The sequence below is a fragment of the Periplaneta americana genome, chromosome 6 (genome assembly GCF_040183065.1).
Source record: "Periplaneta americana isolate PAMFEO1 chromosome 6, P.americana_PAMFEO1_priV1, whole genome shotgun sequence".
NCBI lineage: Eukaryota > Metazoa > Arthropoda > Insecta > Blattodea > Blattidae > Periplaneta > Periplaneta americana.
Genome location: NC_091122.1, coordinates 164,694,628 through 164,721,959, shown reverse-complemented (window position 1 = coordinate 164,721,959; position 27,332 = coordinate 164,694,628). Strand labels below are relative to the sequence as shown.

At 33.2% G+C, this 27,332-nt stretch overlaps 1 protein-coding gene across 2 annotated transcripts in view; it reads left to right on the top strand.

The window, feature by feature from the left end:
• inaE (inactivation no afterpotential E) overlaps window positions 1-26,661 on the top strand; it is an 81,751-nt gene extending 55,090 nt beyond the window's left edge. For both annotated transcript variants that reach the window (XM_069829479.1, XM_069829478.1), the window contains one exon: window positions 17,091-26,661. In XM_069829479.1, the coding sequence (XP_069685580.1) occupies window positions 17,091-19,082 (1,992 nt within the window). In that variant the 3' untranslated portion in view covers window positions 19,083-26,661. The remainder of the gene's footprint in view (window positions 1-17,090) is intronic.
• Window positions 26,662-27,332: the final 671 nt, after the last annotated feature.

Sequence of the window (27,332 nt, the reverse complement as noted above, 5' to 3'; positions counted from 1 at the left end):
AAAGAGTTCAATTTAGAAGATGATTATGACGAATTTATAGTGCGGGAAAGTGCAGTTAGGATAGACGTATTTGCAACACTACATAATAGTGAGACAACGTTGTTATTTACAAAAGAAGTGAATTCCCCAAATTAAAAAAAAAAGTTTATATAATTACAATGTTCTATTTAATTACTATAACTGGATAATCATTCACAAGATTATGCTGAGATTGTTTTGTATATAATTCTGTGGCCGGGAGGAAAAAAGTCTTAAGTAATAATTTTATACTTTTCAGGAGAACAGTAGAAAGATTGAAATTTGTGTCAATTACAGAGTTCTTTTAATTAAGAGGTTTTTCCTGGATATTATTTGTTTATATTTATTCTTAAATAGGTAATGTTGCTCATTTAACAATTTTCTTGATTATTTCAAAAAATAGCCGCACTTAAGCCCTTTTAAGAGTACAACTCATACTGAGAAGAAGGGACTATTTAAACATAAGACCTTTTTCATGTCAAAATAAATGGGAAATTTAAATTATTAGGAATGCAAAATAGGTCTTGAACAATATAGGACTGTTTACCTGGTGCTTAAAGTTTTAAAAGGAAAGGGTATCAGTATGTGATAAAATAGCTAAAATACATATTAGACCTTTTTAATAGTGAAGCATGGAAAGTAAACATGTGATGTTTGTAAGGAATAAAGTATTAAATATTCTTAAGTCCTTTATTCTGTGTGTGCTCGAGTCAAAAAGTACTTAGGACATTTGGTAATGCTCTATAAATCTAGTCAGGAGTCTTATTTGACTTTAACCGTTTTACCATATTGTAGAGAATTGAGGCGCTGACAGAGGAAAGGTAGTAACTGCCAAAAACAAAATTTTTCAGGGGAAGCAAAAAACAAATTTATGAACACTTTCTCACTTACATTATTACAGAAATTGCTTTAAATGAAAGGCATACACACATGTTTGTGTTACATATGAAATTTGAAAAGTACAGCACAGATTTATCTGTGAAATCCTATTTTATGAAAATACAACATTGAAATCACTCCTTAGCCAAACTGAGAATTAACGTAATTTATACATTATGAACAAATTTTTCGGTAAAAAGCATGATACTTTTCATCGAGGAAGTCTAACATAGATAACAAGTCTCTCTTTTTGGCATCAGGGACGACTGGTCTTCTTTCAAGGCGTTGCAAGCACTGCAAGTTAGTGATTGACGTTAAGGACTGTCATTTCTTAAAAATCCTGTGCTCTGTCCACATTTCAAGGTCATTAAATGACTGTCTTGTTTTTATTAGAGGAAAATCAGCTCTTGAGAGTCTAATCCAGTTGAGGGTGCTGATTTTGATAGGAATTGTATTCAAAAACTTGTCACATTCTGCAGAAAAGTCGAAGAAATCCTCATCCTTCATCATTATTACATTATTAGGCCTTACCTCTTCTGGAACCATGGTCTTGCATCTTTTTTTTTATTTTCTCTATGATGCCAAATTCCCTATCACATGGCATGTAGGAATGTTCTGAAACCAGGAATTTCAAGTCCACTGAATCAAAATGTTTCTTGGCAATAATGTAAATCAGGACCATTAGAATCACTCAATTCTTATTCTGCCCTGCACAGTTATCAGCCTATATTTGTCTAGACACACTCTGATGTTGTAAAAGGAGTTACTACCTTCTCTGCGCCAACAGCTGTGCACATACAACTTACAACATCTAGTGACTACGTTTCCAACTTCGTTTCATTACATACGGACATACTGCCTTCTCTGTGCCATTGTCATGGCCATTTACTACCTTCTCAATGAAAAAATTGGCAGTTACGACCTTTCCCATGTCAATTGTTTCCGCTTTCAGAATATATAAAAATCTCATTTTCACAAAAATTGACTTAAGACCTTCTTCCTCCCGACCACAGAATTATAGTTACTAATATGGGGAAGAAGCTTTATTGATAGTAGGAATTGGTGTGGTATTTACAAAAAATACAGAAGTGTGTTACTTACAAGTAAATAGAACATAAACCCTGAACTTTATATTAATCTCATACCGGTACATTTCAAAATCGTTCTGAGATTTCCATTTTATTACTTTTAGCATTCTATGTTATATCTTTGGTTATATAGCCTACTATCCGTAATTACATCAGTATTATGAAAATTTATATGATACACGAAGGGGAGGATGTATGAGAATGTTTAGTGAACTTTTAACTGAACTGTTTGAGCCCACCCAAAGTTTTTCAAAAGTTGGCGCCACTGTTCTTTTAGTAACTATTAATGGAATGAGATCACTTATGTACCGTATTGGTCCAAATCTAGTATGATCTCGGATACAGCCCCAAGTTTTTAGATGCTGCTGTTTATAATGGCGAACTATCCATTGGGTTTAATCCATTAGTCTCCTGGTTTCCCAGTATAATTGAACAATATCTTTTTTTTTTTTATTTTGGCTGAAGGTAAGTTTTCTGCGCACTTTCAGGTGAGCAGTATTTATGATGAATTCTAAATCATTATAGTGCATCTGGTAGACGTAAAGATGTTAATTCACTCTTTGTAGATGGGCTGCTAATAGTCATTCCTAGCGGTAAGGCAAAATATGGCCACAAGTTCTTTTCTTGGTTTATTTTTGTATTCTTTCCATATCTGCATAATCATTCATTTCAAGATATGAACATTTACAGAATAACCCAATTATAGCGTTCATGTTTACAACAATATTAATTATTTACTACAAAAACGTTTTACAAATGTATATTTATAAATTTATAAAATGTCACAGATTTATAAATATAAAAATATACATTCAATAAATGTATGTCAGATGTACCGGTACAATAAATGGAGACAAAAACAAATCTAATGATATACAATATAAATATTAAAATATAAAGGCACAGAAGTTGAAATGTCAAAGCCAAAATATATATTTAATATAAAACTTTATATAAAAGTTAATCTTAATTAATTATCTTAACAAAATACAGTGCAATACAATATTTATATATTTATACAGTCATTAATACTACAATATTTTTATGATACATATTATTTAAACAAATTAAATAAATACTATAGCTAAGAATTTAGTTTATATTGTTACTTGTTTACTTACTTACAAATAGCTTTAAAGAACTCGGAATTTCATGCCCTCACATAAGCCTGCCATCGGTCCCTATCCTGAGCAAGATTAATCCAATCCCTACCATCATATTCCACTTCCCTCAAATCCATTTTAATGTTATCCTCCCATCTACGTCTTGACCTCCCCAAAGGTCTTTTTCCCTCAGGTCTTTCAACTAACACTCTATTGCATTTCTGGATTTACCCATACGTGCTACATGCCCTGCCCATCTCAAATGTCTGGATTTAATGTTTCTAATTATGTCAGGTGAAGAATACAATGCGTGTAGTTCTGTATTGTGTAACTTTCTCCATTCTCCTGTAACTTCATCTCTCTTAGCCCCAAATATTTTTCCTAAGCACCTTATTCTCGAACACCATTAATCTCTGTTCCTCTCTCAAAGTGAGAGTCCAAGTTTCACAACCATAAAGAACAACTGGTAATACAACTGTTTTATCTGTTTTATAAATTCTAAGTTTCAGTATTTTTGAAAGCAGACTGGATAACAAAAGCTTCTCAACCGAATAATAGCAGGCATTTCCCATATTTATTCTGCATTTAATTTCCTCTTGAGTGTCATTTATGTTTGTTACTGTTACTCCAAGGTATTTGAATTTTCCCATGTTGTTAAGATGTAAAAAAAATACATAAGGCATGCAAAGATTAATTAAAATAACTCAAAAACTTTTGAGGTACCGGGGAAAACTGTTGTAAAATTTTAAGTATATAGCAACAAAGGATACATTTAAAGGGACAGGTAAACTGATATGTTCAAATGTTCAAGGGCATATCTCGGACACTATTAGAGATATCAAAGAAATTTGTTCAGCATGAGAAATAAAAAATGTGTATTCTATAAAGAAAGAAATAAATTGAAAAATATAATTTTTTTTATCATCCCCCTTAAGCCAATCAGCCCCCAATTCTTCAATGAACAGCCCTTCTCCTGTTCTCGTAACACAGAGGATATGTGTTGTTTAGAAGGTTTTCTATTTCAGAATTACTTACAGTGGCACATCCTGTAAAGTATACTTCATTTACAACAGAAAAGAGCTAGGTTGTGATTATAACACGAGTACAGTTTTTACGTGGCTACTATATAAAATAAACATCGTACTAGATTCGGACCAATACGGAAATTTAATAAACTGGAAGTGAAAACACTAAAGAAAAGCAGATGCTTTCTTTCTACTTAATACTTCATTCTAATAGTGTGGTTTCTTGTCTCTCTTAAGATGAAAAAACATTAAATGTGTACTCTATGCTTATATCTAAAAAATAAGGAATTATTTTGCTTACTTGCTTTTAATATGCAATTTTTTCTATGGTTTCTTTTGCTTTTACTGTTTATTTCTAACATTGTTATTGTGTGATTGGTTGATATTGACTTCTGGATGATATGGTTTTGTTTGCTCTTTTTCGTTTGTTGCTCTGTAGGTCGTATCTCATTCGAAGCGTTTCAATGCCGAGGTAGTGAAGCCTTACGTTCATAGTGAAGCAAATAATTCCTGTTACTATGACACAAGGTACGACCACACCGGCATTCCTTTCTCAGTGCAGCAAAGCCCATTTGTAATGTAGGTGTTAGAAATAAGGTTATGCTATCTTTATGAGTACTCTTCAGTAACCTTACTTGCTCAATTACTAAAATTTCCTGTATTATAAGTGGGCTATGCTGAAAATTGCCTCTAACTGTGAAAAGAAATTCCACTCTAACTTTCTGAATGTACTCCTGTTGCTTTCTTTTCTCTGTTTGTATTAGCTGCTTCCTTAATCTTTGTTACAAGTAGATTATCTAATTTCTTCTGTGATTTGCATGTAATTGTTTTCAGTTCATTTAGCAATAATAAAAACATATTGAACAAACATGGCGTCTAACAAGCATTAATGTTAGAGTAAACATTTTCAACTTGTTGTGTCTATTTACTCCTTGTTTTATGTATAACTTCACAAATACAAGAATTGAGCGACTCATAGTTTATATTGTCTCTATAAAACTGTTGTATATATGTCATTAAGTGTATTTTACACAGAAATACATTATTTATTTCATACTTCTTTAGAGATTCACGAAGTCGGGAGCCTCGTTTAGTTTAAGTATTCTGGTACTCCACCTTACAAATATTAGCAGAACTTATATGGTTTCTGGTATTAAAATTTACACTAGCTTGCCTGAGGATATTAAATATACAAATAATACTCTTAAATTCAGGTAGTATATAAAAAATAAATTAATACATTTGCGTCCTTACAGTCTAGAGCAGACGTCTCCAAAAGCCTACTCGCGAGTAAGCCCCTGAACGGAACCGAAGCCAGTACGTAATGAGCGCGCTCTGCCTCACCCATCCCCACCTGTACTGTACTCAATGTTATACGCAAAAGAAGAGCAGTGGCGGACTGCCATTATCATTGTGTCGGTCGGAGTGTTGCACCGTTTCACAATGTCTTCTAATCATGGACATAGTACATTCAAGGATGAATAGGAAGAGAAATTTTTTGTGTTAATGGGGAGAATGTGAAATGCTTAATTTGTTCGAAAATTCTTAAGCGTGTGTTAAAATTCAATATGCAACGACAATACTCGACTCTTCAGAAAGAATATCATACAATTACAGGCATGTTGGACATGTGAAAATAATTTATTTTGGGGCTATCTGTATAATTGTTGGTTATACATAATAATCAGTATATTACAATACGTTTACACTCAGTTCCGCATGACAAACATATGTTTTTCGTTTCATTTTGGGTGTAATGCATAGGCCCACAAATATTTTGATAAATATAAAACAAGAAAATACAAACACAAATCACACACGTGTCCTCAGTCTGAAACAGAAAAAGCTTCTTGCTAGCTATGTTCTAGCTTGGAATATTGGAAAATCAATGAAGCCCGTTACAGAAGCATCATTTGTAAAATAGTGCATATAGGACGTTATTAAAATACTGTGTCCAAAACAAAGTCAAAGTTTAAGAAAATTAAATTGTTTCCAATTACAGTTCAGAGAAGGAATTTCAAGATTGTAAATGTAATTAAATCTGAAGTCGAAACCACAATTAACCAGTTTGTAGCTTACTCACTTGCATTGGACGAAAACACAGATAGAAATGACAAAGCTTGCCTAGCCATTTTCATCCGAGGAGTTAATGAACATTTTACTGTGTCTGAATGTCTTCTAGATGTAATTACAAAATACAACTGGAGAAGATCTTTTCCAGGCACTGAAAGGCACCATAGAACAGAAGAGGTTGAATTTGCAATGGCTTGTGTCTATAGCAACAGACAGGGCTCCAGCTTCATAGTATGTCAAAATAATATACAAACGTATGATATTTCTTATTATTTTGATGACATTATTAAATTTGTAAACATAAGCACACCGTTGCCACGATCCCCCTCTGATCGCTCCCATCTGTTGAGGTACGAGTCTCTTCCCCTTCTCTAGCCTTACAGCACACTGTGTTTGGCAGGCAGCATCGAGAGCACGAATGACGATACACTTTTTGGAGACCTCTGGTCTAGAGGATGCACATGTGGGGGTCTTTGAACTCTTGCATAATGTATTTTATTTTTGGCTTATTGTAATTTTAATGTATTGGTGTATTTTATTGGCAATGTCTATGAATATTTGCCTCTGACAATAAAATTTATCTATCTTATTTATCTATTCCACAAAAATATGGGGTTGTACATTACAAATTACTGATGAAAGTTGTTGTAAAGTATGGAGTTGTATCTTTCTGTTCCAACGAAAGAATTATAGTGTATTATACATTACCAGTGAATCGCTACAAGTGATATATCAATAACATACTACATCATAACATGAAGCAGCTGGTTATTTTCGTAATTCATACATCTAATGTAGTTATGTTTGTTTCTTTAATCGTAGCTAATGTATTTTAAGGTAGGTTATATAGCAAAGTTTCGTAGATTCTATGAATTTTGTAACCCTGCAATGTTATTTATTTTAATCCATTTTGAATCTTGCGTACACCACTTTTAACACTTTAATATAATAATTTAACACGAGTAAGTCCACTAGTTCATCAATTAATTATATTTATTTTAGTTTACTTCTTTAATAACGAAAAATTTACTTCATTATTATCATCATGTTCTTCCAGATCCTCGCATAATGCTTCTTGATAGTTTCCCATATTAGCCAACAGATGCCACTAATAACAATCTTCACTTCCAAACTTAATTGTTACTAAATTACAAAAACTACCGGTACAAAATTATTGAAATGGTGTCAAAGGAGATGAAATAATTTCTTTTGAAGGAAGTAGAAGCAAGAAAAGATATCCTGCAGAATCTATAGCACATATTCATCAAAATACATCTTAATATTATGAAATAAATATACTTAAACCGCATTAGTACATGTATGTATTAGTCTCCTTTCAGTGATAGAGAATATCAGACACTTCACTAGTAAGTTACAAACACTAGTACTTTTGTGGAACACAATCATGAAACTTCATTGGTAATTTGCAGGGAAAGGATTTATATGTAAATACATATTTACTTATAAAGCTAATATAATTTATATTTTGCATTATCTTTATGTTTCACAATGTGTAGGGTTGAAAAATCCTACTTTTATTTTCCATATTTTTCCATATTTTAGAGTTTAGTACATATTTTCGTTAATTTCCATATATTTTCCATATTTCATATAAAACAGTCCATATTATATTAGGTTTAACAATAAAACAAAACAAAATTCCATTAACTTTTAAAAATACATTTCAACAATAGAGATTTAAACACATGTTCAGTAATCCCTTTAACATCAGAGTTATTTGAAAATTAGCAGTCCTATCAACAATGGGAAAGTAAGTTACAAAACTGTATTAATTTAATTTAAAATTTTTAACAGACTTCAGTTGTGCAGCTCAACAGTTAAATGCCAGTCAGAGTACACATAGGTTCAGTTTTGTAAATCATACTATAAAGACGGTAAATATGCCAAAAGTACGTCATTCAGTCAATTTAAAATCAAAACTAACAAGTTACATTTCAGAATTTAAAGAAGATGGTTTATCAACTGACAATAAAATATTATTTTGTAATTTGTGTCAGTGTGCAGTATCATCTACACAAAAGTTCCTGGTGCAACAACACATTACAACTAGTAAACATCAGGCCAACAAACAACTAAATTCCAAGCAGAGACAATTGTTTTTAACACAACCAACAACATCGAATGTAAGATCTGAGTTTAACATCGACCTGTGCCGTTCTCTCATCTCTGCTGATATTCCTCTCTACAAATTAAAGAATAAGGTCTTCAGGGAATTCCTTGAAAAATATACTCAACATACAATCCCGGATGAGTCAACACTTAGGAAGACGTATGCTCCATCCATATACGATGAGACAATACAGAAGATAAGAGATGAAATTAAAGATAGTTCAATTTGGGTTTCCATTGATGAGACTCCCGACAAAGAAGGTAGACTTGTTGGTAATGTAGTTATCGGTTTGTTAAGTGAACAATATTCTGAACGAATTCTTTTACATTGTGATGTTCTAGAAAAGTGCAATAACAAAACTATAGTTAAACTGTTCAACGAAGCTATGGGTATCCTGTGGCCAAAGGGTATTATGTACGATAATGTGTTATTCTTTATTAGCGATGCTGCCCCTTATATGGTCAAAGCTGGACAAGCATTATCTGTTGTATATCCTAAATTGACTCATTTTACTTGTGTGGCGCATGCATTTCATCGTGTGGCAGAAGTGGTCAGAGACAATTTCCCTAAAGTAGATTTGTTGATTTCATCAGTGAAAAAAGTATTTCTCAAAGCTCCCAGTAGAGTTAACGTGTTGAAAGAAATGTACCCTGAAATTCCATTGCCACCAAAGCCAATTTTAACTAGATGGGGTACATGGCTAGAAGCAGTTGAATATTATGCCGAACATATAGACTCTATTAACAATGTTCTCCTTGCATTGGACTCTGAAGATGCAGTCTCAATTGATACTGCGAAAACAGTTACCTGTGACATAAGTGTGAAGAATGACTTAGCTCACATTCAGCATACATTTTCATGCATCATAAAAACGCTCAAAAGTCTCCAAAATAGGCACCTTTCACTATCTGAAAGTTTTGAAATTATAAATAGTACTGTGGAACAACTGAATCGTGGTAGAGGTAAAGTTGCAGATGCAGTAAGAGCTAAGGTGGACACTGTACTTTCAAAAAACCCTGGATATGAAGAACTACAAAAGGTTGTTGCTGTGATGAGTGGTGAATCAACAGTGAAGATTAACTTGGACTTATCCCCAGCAGACATTGTGAAATTGAATTATGTACCAGTTACTTCTTGTGACGTCGAACGCTCTTTTAGTCAGTATAAATCTATCCTCAGAGACAATAGAAGAAGATTCACTTTTCAGCACTTGAAAGAAATGTTTGTAACCTATTGTTATGGTAACAGACAATAAAAATTGTGTTTTGTTGAAACTACATTGGAAGATAAGGTACGTCCATTATATTTTTTGTTTAGTTTGATTAAAATGTACCAATATTTAACGTACATAGTCATTTTTTTATAATTTTAAGTCCATATTTAATTCCATATTTTGGTAAAAATCCATATTTAATTCCATATTTTGGTAAAAATAACTACATATATATTTACATATTTCATATATTTTTAGTCCATATAAATCCGTTCCCTGGTAATTTGTAAGTATGGAGTTGTAAAGTACTACTGTAGAAAAGTCTTTTGTGGAACAGGTACTCTAGTATTTTTACTACTTACTAGAGAATTTACTTGTAATGTACAGCACCATACCTTTGTGGAATAGGTCTCTCTGTAGGTAATTTTTTTCCATTATACTTCATAATGTCGAAGACATCAAACTAAAATAAATATAATTATGTAACTACTTGAAGTCTTCGGGCGGCCGGGTAGCTCAGTTGGTAGAGCAGCTGGCTACGGACTGGAAGGTCCGGGGTTCGATCCCAGGTGGTGACAGGATTTTTTCTCGTTGCCAAGCTTTCAGAACGGCCCCGAGGTTCACTCAGCCTCCTATAAAATTGAGTACCGGGTCTTTCCCGGGGGTAAAAGGCGGTCAGAGCGTGGTGCCGACCACACCACCTCATTCTAGTGCCGAGGTCATGGAAAGCATGGGGCTCTACCTCCATGCCTCCCAAGTGCCTTCATGGCATGTTACGGGGATACCTTTACCTTTTTTACCTTGAAGTCTTCATGTAGCCTAAACACTCTTCACTAGAGGATATTCAGTTATATGCGGATCTATCCACATAAGCTGCATTAACTCCAACACAGTCCCACTATATTTTTCACTGCTTATTACTGTATATATTGACTACACCCCAATTCTGGCTACTAGCAACAGGGATCTATAATGAACACCGATCAAAATACCCCTCGTTTCTCCTGAAAAACAACAACTGAATAGACTACAGTGGACTATAGTGGACTTTATGTTGTCAGCAAACAGCTGAATACATTAAGAAGATTGATTGATTGATTGATTGATTGATTGATTGATTGATTGATTGATTGATTGATTGATTGATTGATTGATTGATATGCGGATCTACTGTCTATCAGACATATATCTGTATGTACAGTCACTAAGAATTGGCTATACCTGTATGCACAGTCACTGAGAATTGGGTTGTATGTCAAACATACTTAATAATTACTTTATAAGACAAAATCAACTTATCATAATGAAGGATAAAAAGATATTCAAGACAGAATTGCAAAATTTCTCATAATCACAGTTTTTATTAAATAATATTTTGAGATCCAGTCTAGTAAAACAAACAACCAGATTGAATCAACAACGCGATGTGATGGGAGTTTCAAACAATATACAATATGGAAGTGAAATTTGAATAATTCGAAAACAGAATAGAAATATTATCCACAGTATAAATGAAATTCCTCAGGAAAACAACGGAATTTACTTTAATGGACCATAAATAAATGAAGTTACACTACACGACTTATTTTATTTATTTTATTGGGTTATTTTACGATGCTGTATCAACATCTCAGGTTATTTAGCACCTGAATGAAATGAAGGTGAAATGCCGGTGAAATGAGTCCGGGGTCCAGCACCGAAAGTTACCTAGCATTTGCTCGTATTGGGTTGAGGGAAAATTCCGGGAAAAAACCTCAATCAGGTAATTTTCCCCGACCTGGATTCGAACCTGGGCCACCTGGTTTCGCGGCCAGACGTGCTGACCGTTACTCCACAGGTGTGGACTACAGGACTTATAAATTACACCTGTTCTAAATAAAATTGAAAAATACGAAACAAATTGGATACAGCATATTTAAAGAATGACACACTAGGTAGATACTCACACAATATCAAGCCAGGGGTAAGAGACCCCTGAAAAGATTAACAATAATGATGCAGAATTGTTGACATTTAAGGTATAGTCTGAGCGTTCATTTAATACCCAGGTGATGTCAAAGTGATCTTTTTGTTTTTTGAAGAGATAAGATAAGAGTTTATTGATTAGAGCTTTTCAGATGCCGCTCCAAGAACAAGGAGCGGTAACATATGTCTACCAATGATGCATTAGCAATTATAATTGACGTCCTCGTATCTACTCCACGTGGAGTAAAAACCAGTGTTGTCATATCTGGAGTTGATTGAGGACAATTGAAAAGGTTAGTAATTTTAATTTCAATTTCAATTAAAAGTAATCATATAGCTTAACATTTATTCTCTGTGTATGGTGGTGGTAGAAATCAATGTATTGTTATAGGTATAAAATAATTGTAACCAGGAATATCTTTGCAGTGTAATGTGACAACACCGCTTGACATTACAAGTATTGATGCATGCGAAAAAGATATCCAACACAAAGCCTTCCGCTTGGGTATTAATTGGACGTTTGGGCTATACTAGAACTCTCTATACTTTCTGCATACTTCAGACTTCCTGTCAGATATTCTCCTTCAGATATTTAAGTTGTGTATATACCTGTTTCATTTCTTCGAATAATGATGAAATATTATTTTAAGTGCTAAAGATTTGTAATGAATGAAAATAAATTCTTCCAGTACATTCTTTAACATATGTGAATTTTTACACTAAAATTAGGCCTACTGGTTAGTATAGCTGGCAGTGAGTGATCCTACATTTGGTCATCCAGACTGCAGTCCATACCACATATGAAGACTAGGCCCAGGGAAGGGAATTATACTCATTTTTTCCTGTTAAAAATTGAAATAAAATACTAAGACTACATCCGCAATTTGTTTAACCTTTTAACTGCTGATTTTTTTGCAGTCTGCCAAACCTCCTTGCTGAGATATTTTAACAATGGAATATAGTTATTTCCATAACATGGTCTCTTAGTTATCTTGCTGTTGGTGTCCTTGACTGATATTGGTCCATGGTCGTGAATGTGAAACAGAGAAAACTGTATCTGTCTGGACATATCCATCTGGTATTTCCGAAGCTCTTACTCCACCCAGCACAATGTTCTTTTATGATAGAGTTGAAATGAAGAGAAGAGTAAAGTCAGATTCAGAATGTTGGTGGAATGAAATTTGTGAAGTTGAGAGGAATTCGAGAATTCTGGGAAAACTCTAATTCTTCGATCTTCCTCACAACAAATATTTCACTCATCAGCAGGAACTAAATCTGAACCACAGTCATCTCAGAGTCACCATTAGCGTTTGCAAGGCCTCATTCTTTTTAAATTAGGGTTGAGAGAGGTGATTACATCTTTGTTCTTGGTTCAATTGATGAGACAGTGCCACATTTTTAGCGTAACACGTAGTTCAACAAGTCTCTGCTAGATGCTGCACATGCCAAAGCATATGCATGCTGCCATCTGTTGAGTGGTGTGTAATTTACTTGCTAATGAATAAGTAATGGGAATTATGCAATAAGCAAATCAATCATATCTTTAATAACCAAAGATAGATATAAGAAAACTATTAAACAATAAAAAACCATATCCCTAATGATAAAAAAACACAAAAATTGTATTCACGCAATTAGGATCCTGTGAATCCTCTGTCACATTTTTGTATGTTTATATATTGTGCAAAGAACCAAATGGAATTAATTAGATACATAACAAAGATAAACTGTCTCTGTTTACGTTTCTGCTTTTCACAATTAATTTCTGACTGACCGAGATTCTATTGCTGTCTTGTAGGTGGAAAAAAGTGATAGTGCAGTTGAATAAACATTGTATTTTGAAGTCCACTGGTTTTCATGTCATGTGATTTTGATACCTAAGATAATATAACCTTATTCTAGATTATACAGTGAAACTGTAAAAAACATATTATTTGAATTATTGAATTATAGGGAAAATGTGAGTAACTGTTTTCTAGTATCTTAAATTCACCCAAGTAATAACCTACCTTACCGGTACCTTCTAATTAATTGAAATTCTTTAGATTGATTTCAATTTTAGTGTAGATGTATTGTCATGCTTGAGATTGAATAAATAAAGATCCGGGATGGTTTCCCACTTTTAATTCTTAGACATGAGTTATGAAAATAAACCATGTGATGTAATCTGTGTTTCACCTAGACCTACCAACATGTTACAGTAGTTTAAATAGCATGCATTAATATAGTCACACATACATCATATACTAAAAAGTGCTAAGTAACAGGATGGTTTTAAATAATTTCAAAAGGAATTGGGATGCCATATCATCAGCATTAGTATTTGAACCCTGTAAAATTTATGTAGACTACTGGACTGTACCCGAGCACGAACATATGCTCATTTCGGGAATCTAATGTAATCTATTCATATGTATTCAATTCAAATGTAAATTGTAAATAAATTTGAATTTGAAATTTGAAATTCTGCCCAACCTCAAGCCCTGTGTATAGTTGCAGATCTAGCTTGTTGAAATTATATATAAATTATTGATAACAGAATTAGAATAGTATAAGAACAAAAATAGGCTACTTACACTTTGTGGTATCAACCTTTATTAAGGAAAAATTTCAAATTACAGAAGGAATGGGAATATTTTGGCTGTAATGTATAAAGGTAAAATGAGTTTTATATATTTTATTATCATGTGCAATATATCTAATATTTTAATATTTTTAATATGGTAACTAAATTGGTAGAAATAGTTATTCAGCTATTTACTTGAAAATATCTATTATAAAGATATCAATTAGCTCGTAACTAAATATTTTAATACTTGATCAATTAAATATGTATGTCCGTCTAATGACTTATCTAAGTTTTCAAAACAAATATCATAACATATAATAATTTGTTATTGCATTCTATATCGTGTGTAAACGTTTTCGCCGATTGGCGTCTTCAGGCATAATTTACAAGATGCCAATTTACAGTATTGTAAATTTTCCAATTTGATATAGATTAAAGGTAAAGGTAAAGGTATCCCCGTAACATGCCATGAAGGCACTTGGGGGAGCATGGAGGTAGAGCCCCATGCTTTCCATGACCTCGGCACTAGAATGAGGTGGTGTGGTCGGCACCACGCTCTGACCGCCTTTTACCCCCGGGAAAGACCCGGTACTCAATTTTATAGGAGGCTGAGTGAACCTCGGGGCCATTCTGAAAGTTTGGCAACGAGAAAAAATCCTGTCGCCACCTGGGATCGAACCCCGGACCTTCCAGAATTTGATATAGAATACAATAACAAATTATTATATTAATAATATTTGTTTTGTAAAACTCAGATAAGTCATTAGACTGAAATACATATTTAATTGATCAAGTATTATAATATACAGTAAACGCATCGGAAAAATACCAGTAGGCTATAATGAATTTTAAGATAAATATTTTAAGTCTAAATTTCTTATAAAAATATGAGAGAAGTACATAACTGTTATCAGTAATATAATATATAAAAATATATACCTACATTTTAATATTTAAATAAATATTTTCAGTTTGTAAAAATTTATACAGTAAACATAAAATATAGAAGGCAAAAACATTTATACAATGCTAATTTCTATGAATGAGAAATTCAAAATATATATGTAAAGTTGAACCTGGTTTTGCAATTATTTTAAACTACTCATCAAAACTATTCTTAAGATATTTCATTTTTTACAGTCGTAATACGAACTATAAATTTTGTTGAATGTTGAAGTAATACAATTTCAATTTCTTGTAGCTCTTACATTTTAAACATTGAAAAGATGGAAGTTTTTATGGTTTCTGGTATCATGTATATTGTATAAACTGATATATTGCTCATGGTTAGATTCTGAGTTTAACATCTCTGTGAATTTACATCTTTATTAATTTCTTGACTATGACAGATTGTAGTTGTCTAGTGAAGATAGCTACAGGTAGGCTATAATAGTGACAGTTACGAGTTTTTTTTTATCGCAATGTCTTATGATCATACCAGGCGAAAAGCTATGGATTTGATTTTAGGGAATACCGTATGTTAGTAGGAAACAAGAGCATTAAAAAAATTGACGCCATCGCTGAAAGGAAACATATCGTTAGCTAAGGTCGTGTCTCAACGCTCAAGTCTATACTACATGCTAAGAACTAGCAACTAGCTGACTTGTAAACTACACACTAGGGAGCTTTGAACATGTATGCTGGAATCATGGCCTTTTTCATAGACTATTTTTCTCAAAGGCATGAAATTACGGTATAGCACTAAATTAAGGAGGCAGTGTCCCAATGCAGTTTAATTACGAGTTATCAGCTGATATTTTTTGGAAATTCGAACTCTTTGTTTATAAACAGTTTTCCAGTAAACAGTTCAAGAAACTTAATTCTCAGGTTTATGAACTGAGGCCGTGTCTCAAAGCTCAAGTCCATATTATACACTAGTGACTAGCAACTAGGTGACTTGTAAACTATACACTAGGGAGCTTTGGAAATGTATGCTTGAAACATGGCCTTCTTCATAGACTATTTCTCTAAAAACCACGACATCACGGTGCAGCACTGAATTAAGAAGGTAGTGTCCTAATGCAGTTTCATTACGAATTCTGTGAAAAAGATTAGAGCTTAATATATTACAATAATGTTTAAAACATTGTACAGAAGGTACTAACAATGTCAGTGTTCAAAGTTAACGTGTTATTCTACATTATATTTACATTATTTCACTTCCAAAGCATTTTCATTTTTCATAACCCCAATTGCTGATGAGGTATCCATGTTTGTTTAGTGAACAAGTCACCAATCGAGCAAGCATTTTCGTTTACTAGCTACTACGGACTTGATTGCTATGCACTATTTAGCTTTGGATCGTAACTTCTGACGTCACATCCGGTTATTTAGTCAACAATCTAGTTCACTTCAACTGAAATTATAGCTTTGAGACAGGCCTAAATAGTAATTTTCTGAGACACTGGAAAAGAAACTTAGAAAGATGTAGAATTGTAAAAGATGTTCAAAACATATCTATGAAAATTACGTTTGGCTATCAACAATCGAAATAAATGTGGAAAAGTAAGGGCCTGAAATATTACAATATTAAAAAAATGTAACGCAGCTACCAACAATGTCAATGTTCCAAGTTAACGTGTTATTCTACATTGAACTCACATTTTATTTTCAAAGCATCATTAGATTTCATAACCTCCAATTGTTAATGAGGTATCCATGTTTGTTTAGTATACAAGTCAACAATCAAGCAAGCATTTTCTTTAACTAGCTACTACGGACTTGATTGCTATTCATTACGTAGCTTTGGATCGTAACTTCTGATGTCACTCCGGCTATTTAGTCAACAATCTAGTTCACTTCAGCTGAAAATGTAGCTTTGAGACACGGCCTAATTAAATTGTCGCAGAAATCAGTGACACTTTTAAAGTAATGGGTGTTGTAAGTATAGGCCTATTTCTGACTGATCTCAGTATAATTATGAATTATGATGTAAGATTCCTTGCTGTAGTTTAGTATTTGTAAAGATTCATGTATTTCAATAGCAGTAGGTTGTAATTTATTTACACATATGCGTCTGTTTTTAGGTTATAACAACTATTGGCCCTGCGAAACCTCAGCGTGCTGTGTCATCTAACAATAACTCAACAGTTACATCTGCTGAACACCTGGATTCCGAGCGATGCCATTTGCTAGCAACTAACTGTACCACCACAACCACAGCCACCACAAACACTGCCGTGCCAGGATCTCCAAAGGCAGCTACTCCGCCCCACAAACTGTGTCTGGAAACCAGCTTCACGTCCCTGCAGAGTCCATCCTCTGATGTTCATCAGAATCCCAGCCTCAACTCTTCGACATGTAGCCAGAACGTCTACAACACCGTGGGAACGACTAACGGGCGAGTCTTGGCTAAGTCATTCAATAACGGACATCCTCACATCACTTCTCCATTCGCACTTCATCCAGTCCTGTCGTGGGAATATGCATCACTTCTGGAAGAGCAGCTACTTGCAAGCTTTCACAACAGTAACAACATCTGTGGTGGTGGTGGTGCTAGTAGTGGTCCATATTCGTCTAATATATTTGGTGCAAATGGAGGATTGACGGACTCGCAAAAAACGAAAGTCGATTTAATTCACGATGATTGGTTTGGCCTAGCTCCGCTAGCAACACCAGAATCACTGTCTGAAGTTTCTAGTATTAGTTCACGAGCCAGCAGTCTGATGCTGAACATTGATAGAACTCTGAAAGACATGTTCGGTCACCACAGGGGATGTTTGCCATCTTATGTCGGCTCTAGATTAGTAGACGGTAGTGGGGGACTTTCCTCCCCATCGTCGGCGTATGGCGGTGTTTCTTACCTGAACTCGAAATCGCCAAGGTTCTTGAGAAGAACTTCAAATGGCGTGAGTGGTCTAGTGAGCATTAATTCCAGAGCTGTGAAGTCGGGTGTGGATGCTACTTGTGCGAGACAGGCTAATTCCTCGTCTGGAGATGAGGACCTCAGCTTCGAGTCTGCCCAGCAGCATATTTCTAGTGATGACGGGAACTCCACTCCTGATAACGGTAACAATTCGAATAGTGAAGTTTTTGTAAGTGTTAAGGGAACGCCGTTTTCATCTGCGGACTCAGTTACTGTCAATGTAGACGTTCACCAGGATGAGAAGTCTCACTCTCAGGTCAAACCTGCTTCTTCACCTCTTCCTCGACCTCAGCATTGCAGTTCCATACGGTTCCTACAGCCTTCGTCCCTGACCAACGTTCTCTCCCCACCGGACGCCTCTATGGTGGTAATCAGTTCATCACCAAAACAAGTGAAATTCCTAACGCCACAAAATTCCACGAGTGACGAATCTGGAGCAGAAGCACCAGACACACCTGGCTGCCAACCAGACACCATGTTAGTTTTATCTAAGAGATCGGTTGTCGAGGACAGTAGGACATTTCTACCTGGAAATGATGATCCTACAGCTAGTCTAGAAGGTGTAATGGTCTTGCGCCTAGGTAGATCGTCCGAAGACGTTCCTTCTGAAGAACTTTATAGTGGCAGAGCAGCTGCTGGAAGGAAAGCTGCCAACAACCGGCAGACCCTTCCAGAAGTCCCATTAGAAGAGGATGTACAGAAAGGTGCGGAAATAGTGAATAAGAACATTATGTATTTTGACGATAGCATTGATGCTCTTAGGCCGAGTTTTTCTTCTGCCGACACAAGTCCGGTAACAGACGACAACAGTTTCTGTAGCAGCAGTACTGGAAATAATAATATAAGAGATTTTCAGCTTCCTGCTGCCAGTAATGAAAACATTGTGTTTAAGAAACAGAATGGTGACATTATGTCTTCCCCATCCAGAGAACAAGGTAAAACATTGAGACACGTAAGAGATTCCAGTTCGTCTGGAGTAGCGGGTTCTAAAAGAAACATTCCAGGGCATGATATGACTACAGGCCATCTTCAGGCAATGGAATCTCTCCCACTTTTGTCAAACATTGGGGAGGTTCACGATAAAGCAGCTTATGCTCGGAAAAAATATGTATATCCCATTACCTCCGTTGGTAAGGGGGAAAGCAGTGTATGAGTCTATTACAAAATTCTGATCTACAGATTAAGTTACAAGGAATATAATTTAAAAATTGAAATCATTATCTAAAACTTGTTAGTTGATAAAAGTTCACGATTATTCATTTCACTAATTACCAATACATAAACTGTGCATGGTTAGAGAATTAATGGCTACGACATTTGTCTGTTTGAAGAATTTTTCATTTGTGTTCGAAATATTGATATAAACTTTCTTTCTTTTATGCGAAAGAAAATACTCTCTGTTACTCTGAGTTAATGATGCATGCTATGGGAATAACAGAAAGTGTGAATCTGTTTTAATGAAGGTAAAATGGAGGAACTGGTAGGAAAATGAAAGAATGGACAATAAAATATTCCACAGTTGATTCACGACGTATTATTTTCTTTTTTATATACATTTGTTTACAATTACAGTATAGAGAGTTTGACATTGTCATTGTTCATATTGTAGCTACAAACATATTCAATAAATAGCACGAATGGAAAGGAAAAATATGAAAATGTTAAGGTATAATAATAATAATAATAATAATAATAATAATAATAATAATAATAATAATAATAATAATAATAATAATAATAATAATCAGTGCTTTTTTTCTGGAAAAAAAGTTTACCAGAACTCTATCACTCGATCACATTATACAACAATAACGTAGGTTTAAAAATATTAGGCCTACATACCATTACAATAAGTTCCAAAAGGAGCTTATCGATTTTAAGCATAACGGAAATTTTGCGATTTCGAGCTATAGTTTCAGGATCAATAACGGAAGATGGCAGCACTAGATTGCATGAGTTACTTTTGTACCAACGATAATAATGAGAAAATGTAAACTCTTGGATTCGGCAGTGGCGGCAATTTTAATTTTCAATTTCGGTTATAAAATATATCTCGTTGGAATTTGTAATGGCAAAAAATTTACCAGAACGCGTTCCGGACTGTTCCGGCTGAAAAAAAGCGCTGATAATAATAATAATAATAATAATAATAATAATAATAATAATAATAATAATAATAATAATTTATTTATTTATTTATACTGGCAGAATTAAGGCCACAGGGCCATCTCTTATACTCTACCAGGTCACAAAGTATACAAGCAGTGAAAATTTAACAAAAAGTTAAAGAACAGAGTACTAACATATTATAAAAAAAATAATAATAGCATAACAAAATCGACACTAAACAACATGAAAATAATACCATAATACAAAAAGGAAAGTAAAATACATTGGAATATAATAAAAGCAACTAATTTAGTATTTTAGATATGGAAAACGTAAGGAAGAATATATAACAAAATGGAATGTAATAAAATAATAATAAAAAAGAAGAAAATAAATACGAAAATTAAATAAAATCCGCAATAAAAAGAGTATGATAATAAATGCATCTGGTATATGCTAATATATGCTTCGTGAAAGAAATTCTGCATAAAACTGCCTTAATAAATAGTGTTTGTGGTGCTTAATGAAGACATATCCATAAGAGAGATTCTGTAAGTGATAAACTATTAAAGTACCTAAACTAAATACAGTCAAATGTCGTTTTGATGAATTTCTAGAGTGTCTGTCAACATTTTCGTTATAGACTGAAAGTTTGTTATACTATAAAATTGATCAATACTACTTTTTTACACAAATGTCATAACTGTATGTTTTACTTTGAGAAAAAGTCTGTATTTTTTTTTCTGAACTGAATATTTTACAAGTGATTCTTCTAGGTAATTTACAATAACACTTGCACTTTTTGTCACAACGTCTGGTAAATTTTTTTTTTGTCCATCCAAAAATGGCCATAAATCATAATAACATTTACAGCTTCGGCAAGAGACATTTTTTTTCACTATCATTGTCCCTACATACAGATTCTCCATCACTTTCACTCACACCACCTTCATTTTGGATTACATTACTGGCAATGCCCTCTTCTGTAACCTCCGTTTCAACAGTCACTGCACTGTCGATAACAATGAAATCTTCTGGTTTCACGTCTGTAGGTGTGTTAATCTTCTCACATATCTTCATTGTAATGATCATATGTATCAAGAAAGGGAAATTTTTGTTTTCGTTGTAGTGAAATTTTCGTTATATTGACATTCAAACGATTGAAATAAACAATTCAACAAACAAAATTTGATAACACGATCCCAAGGGAAAAAATGGAACTCTCTGCATCAAAATCCACAGTTAGTTTCCGATTTACCACGAAAATCGTCTGTAGCTGCATTTAGATTGGCAACAGGCCATGATTGTTTGGCCAAACACCTGCATAGAATTGGAATATATCAGTCCCCTAACTGCCCATTGTGCAACTCAAACCAAGAAATGGATTCGGAACACCTCAAAATCTGTGCTTCATTGGCTGGTCATGATAATATCTTTGAAAAATATTGGAGTGCAAGAGGTCAAATGACTTTATTGTCAAACGCCTGGCATTAGAAAACAACAACAATTGAAATAATTTAACATGGAACCTGACACAGTTAAGGAAGGGGAATATAATTTTTTTTTGTTATGCTGACAAATTCGTTAACTGGCATTCGTTAAAACGACATTTGACTGTATTAATGTCGCACGAATAAAGTTTAAAGAGTTCTAATAATATTGTGATACCGTAACAGAAAAATTATCATGAACCTAAAAACATAACAGTGATGTACATCACAGTAAACAATTATGTTTTGCTTGGTTAATGTATAAATACTCAAAATATAACGGCTACTGATAAAGTTCATAATAGGCTATATAAGAAAAACACAATCTGCAACATACCATATTTCAAAATGGCTTCATTGTTCATGAGTTAATATGCTAGCTCTTTTATCATGTTTGATGCCTGTGTGCGTGTTTGTATGTATGTGTGTATGTGTGTGTGTGTGTGTGTATATTTTTTATTTTTATAGATATTTTCTTTGAGATACTTCTAAAGGAAAAAAATATATATTTATATGCAGGTAACAGTTTAGCAATATTGTCAAAATGGCCGGTTTCCTAGACCTTTTCCTTCTGCAATTTATTGAACCACATTCCCTAAAACACTTAATTGAAGGGTTTCAATCCAAGACGTAACTATCCCACAATATCACAAAAATTAAGTTTCTTATTTTAATCACAACTTATCTCGATCTACTTTTTGGTAAGCATGAATAACTGTTTCCGTAACTACTGTTGGCTACAATTCTCTGGTGGGCAGGCAAAAGAATTTAAGTCACTCTATGCAAAATTTACAGGAGGAATTTTCAAAGATTTAAACAACTGCTGTAAATCCGAAAAGAGATATGTTCCGGCTATTTCATGATTTTCTTTATATTACAAAAAGTAATGACTTAAACTCTTTTGCCTGCTCACGCGAGAATTATGAGATTATGTTTGGCAGCATATGGACATTCACAGTTGAACTTCGACCTTGAATATCTCTGAAACTATCTCATTTATTGATTGGTTGTGTCTGGTTTGAAATCCTTCAATTATTCTGGTAAAAAGTTCAATTGTTAGGGACTGAAGAATCAGAATATTTCCGATGAAAATCGTCTGCAAAAGTTCTAAAAATGACTGACAATAATAATTCTCAACAATGAAAATCCGTTCATTGTTCCTGGAAAAATTGCATTTTATTTCCTCAATGAATAAAGCTATACTTCTGATTTCTTATGACACGACAGACAGAGATTCTAATTTGTTGTCAGTACCGTTGTCTTATAATGCCATCTTGAGGAAGGAGATACAATTAAAATAACTTTGATATAATTTACATGCACAATTATTTTGATGTGCTGGACTTTTCTCTCTATATCTACCGGTATCTTTTTACTTATCATAATTTATACTTTGATTCTGCAGCTGTTGTAACCTTTAAAGAAACTTCATCTACATGACATTGCTTAAGTAATCACATTTGGCAGGATAATCAGATGATGATATAATATTTTCTGTATTTAAGCAATGGAAATCTAATCGATTTGTTTGTTATTATTTATATAATAATATAAAGTGATTTTCTTATTCTTAAAGTACTTCAGGAAGTATTCTTGCTAATCTTTTCTTCTTCATTTACATTGAAATACTGAAAAGATTCTAAATTTTCATAATTCTAAAGAATTAGAATCAGAAGAAAGTAAACAGTGCCATAAAATTTGTTAAAAAATTATGTTCTGCTATTAATAGTTATTAATTTTTTATGATTAATTTTCTAAATACAGTTCATTGTTACAGAGTTTTAATAGTATGCTAATCATATGCTAAAACTATCTCAGTGACATTTTTTTCTACGGTACTTATCTGAAACTTCTGGAAGAAATTAAGCAGAGCAAGAATTCAGACAATACTAACATGTAATACTATCTTCTTGATGATAAAAAAAAATCCATATGTGATTTCGGTGATCAAAACAAAGGAATAAAATAATCAGGAAATATTTAGGCTACATCCGAAAAAGAAATAGGTTATACTTACCTTCACACATGGATGGGCGTCGTGCCTCACTTGAGAAATAATGCTTCACTGACCTTCACAGAGCTTATCACTCTGAGTGACATCATCTTCACAGTCCTCGTTTCTCCCTCATGCATCTCCTAAGTGTGGGCAGGTTCTATATCAGTTTCATAAGCAATGTCAGTGGTGGCATAATGGCATTATCAAAGCAGTGTGTACGCGTTAGAAAACGATTATTTCATGAGAAATGGGAGGAAGAGTTTTTTTGCTGTTTAGAAAGGGAGAACATACGATGCATGTTATGCTAGAAAATCCTATTAGGCATTAATAAATTTAATATACAACGACATTACTCCTTATGTCATAAAGAACATGCTCAATTAGAAGGTAAGACAAATTAAATGTTATTTTTCGTACTATTACGAAGAAAATTTATGATCTTAACATTTGCATAGTATACTAAATACGACAGTATACCTTAAACACGCTGCATTAAAAGGTACGAGGAATTAAATGCTGTTTGTACGTATTATTTCCAAAATAAATTTATAAAAAAAATATCAAATGTGCGTAGAAAACGAAATATGAAATTATTTTAGATCGAGAACGTGCAAATCTATTAAGTAATCTTGATAAACGCCAGAATATTCAAGAAAATAAACGTAGACAACGTGATGGAATACTATTGGCTAGTTACGCAATTTCTCGCCTGTGATTTAAATCAATTCAATGATGGAGAAATAGTAAAGAGGTTTATGATTGAAGCTGCCGAATTAATTTGCCAAATTTAATAAAAATTTTCGAGTCTCTCACGTTAACCAAGCGCTTTCCTAATAATTCGCCACTGACCGCCTTAGCGATTACGATAAGGTGACGCAGGTCACAGCAGTTTATATTTCCCATCCTACTCTGCAGTCTCCTCTCCTAGTAAACAAACTATTTCAAATCGAGTGCCTCACGTAACCGAAAATTGTGCCCATGTATGCCTTCACAGAATATCTACCATATTTCTTTTACTCTTAAAATTACAATAATCTTACATAAGATCTGTAATTAAGAAAGCTGTTCATTTAAATTATGATCACACTTTTATTTCCTAAAATCATCATTACTTAATTTGGAAATAAATTAATAACATTTCAAGCATGGCTGTCTACACAAATGAAACAATTCAAATATCGTCATTCGCATCTGAAATTGATTTATTTTAAGATAGATGAAGTTAGTCCATAAATCTCTAACTCATGCACAAAAATAAAATTTACAGATTTTAATTATTGATTGTACCGTACTGGTAATCTATGTTGAGAACAGTAAGGTTATTCAAGACTCAGGGCACATCATGTCAGTGTTGGTTTCCCATATTACTGGTTTGTCTGGAACTTGTAAAAATAAATTATATGAAAAGGAAGATTTTGAAATACAATATAAAGTATTTCTGTAAAAAAAAGAAATAATATGTATTGGTTGATGTTGAAAAATTAAATGAAATGGTTTATTCAGAGGTCTTTTGACAGAAGTGCCAATGTTTGAACACTGCGGTGGATATTAAGTATTTATATTGTATTGTTACTTTGAACAGCAACTATATATATACAACTGTTACAGATCATTGCAAGTGATAAGTTTCCTTGGAGTGCAGGGGAATGATAAACTGAAGAAGTGGCATTTTTCTACAGCTGTATGAGACCAAATAAACACACAGTCATTTGTACTGTACCAACACTCGTGTAAAGGGCCATCTTTAGTACTAGAGACATAACGGACATTGCTCTATCACAAGAATAATTGGGTTTCAATCCCCAAGATTGACTCTTTGTGAAAGTATGCTGTTTACTTTGCTTCCTTAAATTGGAATAAAATATTACATATTAAGTCAGTAATTGAATCATTCATTCTTAGAAATTGAAAATATAGATTCAGGCACAGCTCGTTTAATATCTCCTAACAAGAGTATTATTGCCTTGCATGAAGCCGTTGTTAGCAAAAAGATAAGAAACAAAATCTTGTATTTAGTTTGAAGATTTTCTTGCGAAAATCTAACAGTATATCGGTACTAGTCATAGAATTTGTTCACCTTAATATCGTGTCTTGTTGATAAGTAATATTTTCATTTAATGAATTTTAAAGCTAAATGAAGGAGTGAATATGAAATTCATTTGATATAATAATTTATGTAAGTCTCTCTTAGAAAATATTGTCAGATATTTGCGAATTTATTTATTCAGATTATTTTCTTTAAAATATTAAATTTTATACATTTTGATTACACAGTTTTTAACACTATATCACTGAGGAATATAAAGTATTTACATATCTATTACTTTCTCGTGTTAATGAACTAGGTTTAAAGTTACCTTAGTTGACTAGTTCATTAACACGAGAAAGTCTTATATTTATTCCATACTACATTTTTTTCACACTGGATGCAGCACAAGCAATTAATTATTGCTGAAAAGTTTAGGATTATGCTTGTAGGAAAACTTTTACAAAGAAATGTTAACTTACATGCTATGTCTTAGTTGATCTAAAGATAAATATGGCCCTACGTTACTTGAGTATGGATTTATAGTTGGTGATATGCCACATTTACCTTAACAGTACATTTTTATCATTGTTTTCCAACTACTCCAGTGGTTCCCAACAGTTCTAGGATTAAGAATATACTTTGTTACTTTTATCATTGTTTCATTTTGTAATTCGATTTTCCACCGATTTGTATAAATACATAATTTATTACTAGTTTTCACTTTTTCCACAACGTGTTTAAGGATATAAAAACGAATATGCAATAATAACAAACAGTATTAAGATCCAGTTTAATGATATTGAAAATAGCTCATGTACCTCTGCACTGCCTCCACACACCACAGTTTGGGAACCACTGATCTGATCCATCTTGAGTGTAAATGAAACTCGAGCGGCAGCAATTCAGAAAAAAAAAAAGCATTAAATGAAACAAAAGAAATTTATTATACATTGCAATACAATTTCATTAAAAATGTTCATCCTTCTATTGTTACTTAAAGAAAAGCATATTAGCAGAACACCAGGGTTATAAAAATACTGGATGATGTAACATAGTTACAAAATTAATCTATATATTTATTTGAAATAAAATACATGCTTGAAAATTACACTTTCTGAATATTTTAATTCTGTCATTTTTCTCTAGGATCTAAGATGTCAATAGAGTGTGCAAATGATTTTGGGCTGGAAGGTTGTGATTTTCATTCCAGAAGAAGGAAAGCAGTTTTTCTCTTTGATAAAAACTTCAAGACTAGAGTGGCCATGATGCAGACTGCTCATTCTGTTTCAGAGACAGGTTGGGCAAGTATGGAACCTCTGTTCTGATCCTTTCTTCTTTCATTTTTCATGCTTCACATTCTTTTCTTTTATCTTCTACTTTTTCCTGCTTTTTGCTCTGTAACTGCACTAATTATAAAATTATCTTATTAAATTTCCTTGATTTCCAAAGAAATTGTCACACCACAAAATTATCTGTAACTGAAACAATCTAGTTTTCCATGTTGAATCTTTCGTACACTACTTTTAACACTTGAATATAAATAATTGAAACAGCTGTAAGCCGCAAATGCTTATACAATTAACACGAGTAAAATCGCCATTTAATCAATTATTTAATCTCGTTTTGGAAAAGGTATTGTGTGTCCTTTCTCGTGTTAAATTTTACATTACCTCGTTAACATGTTTCAGCCTATTAACGAGGTAATGTAAAATTTAACACGAGAAAGGACACATAATACCTTTTCCGAAGTGATATAGTGTTAAAAGTTGTGTAATCTCT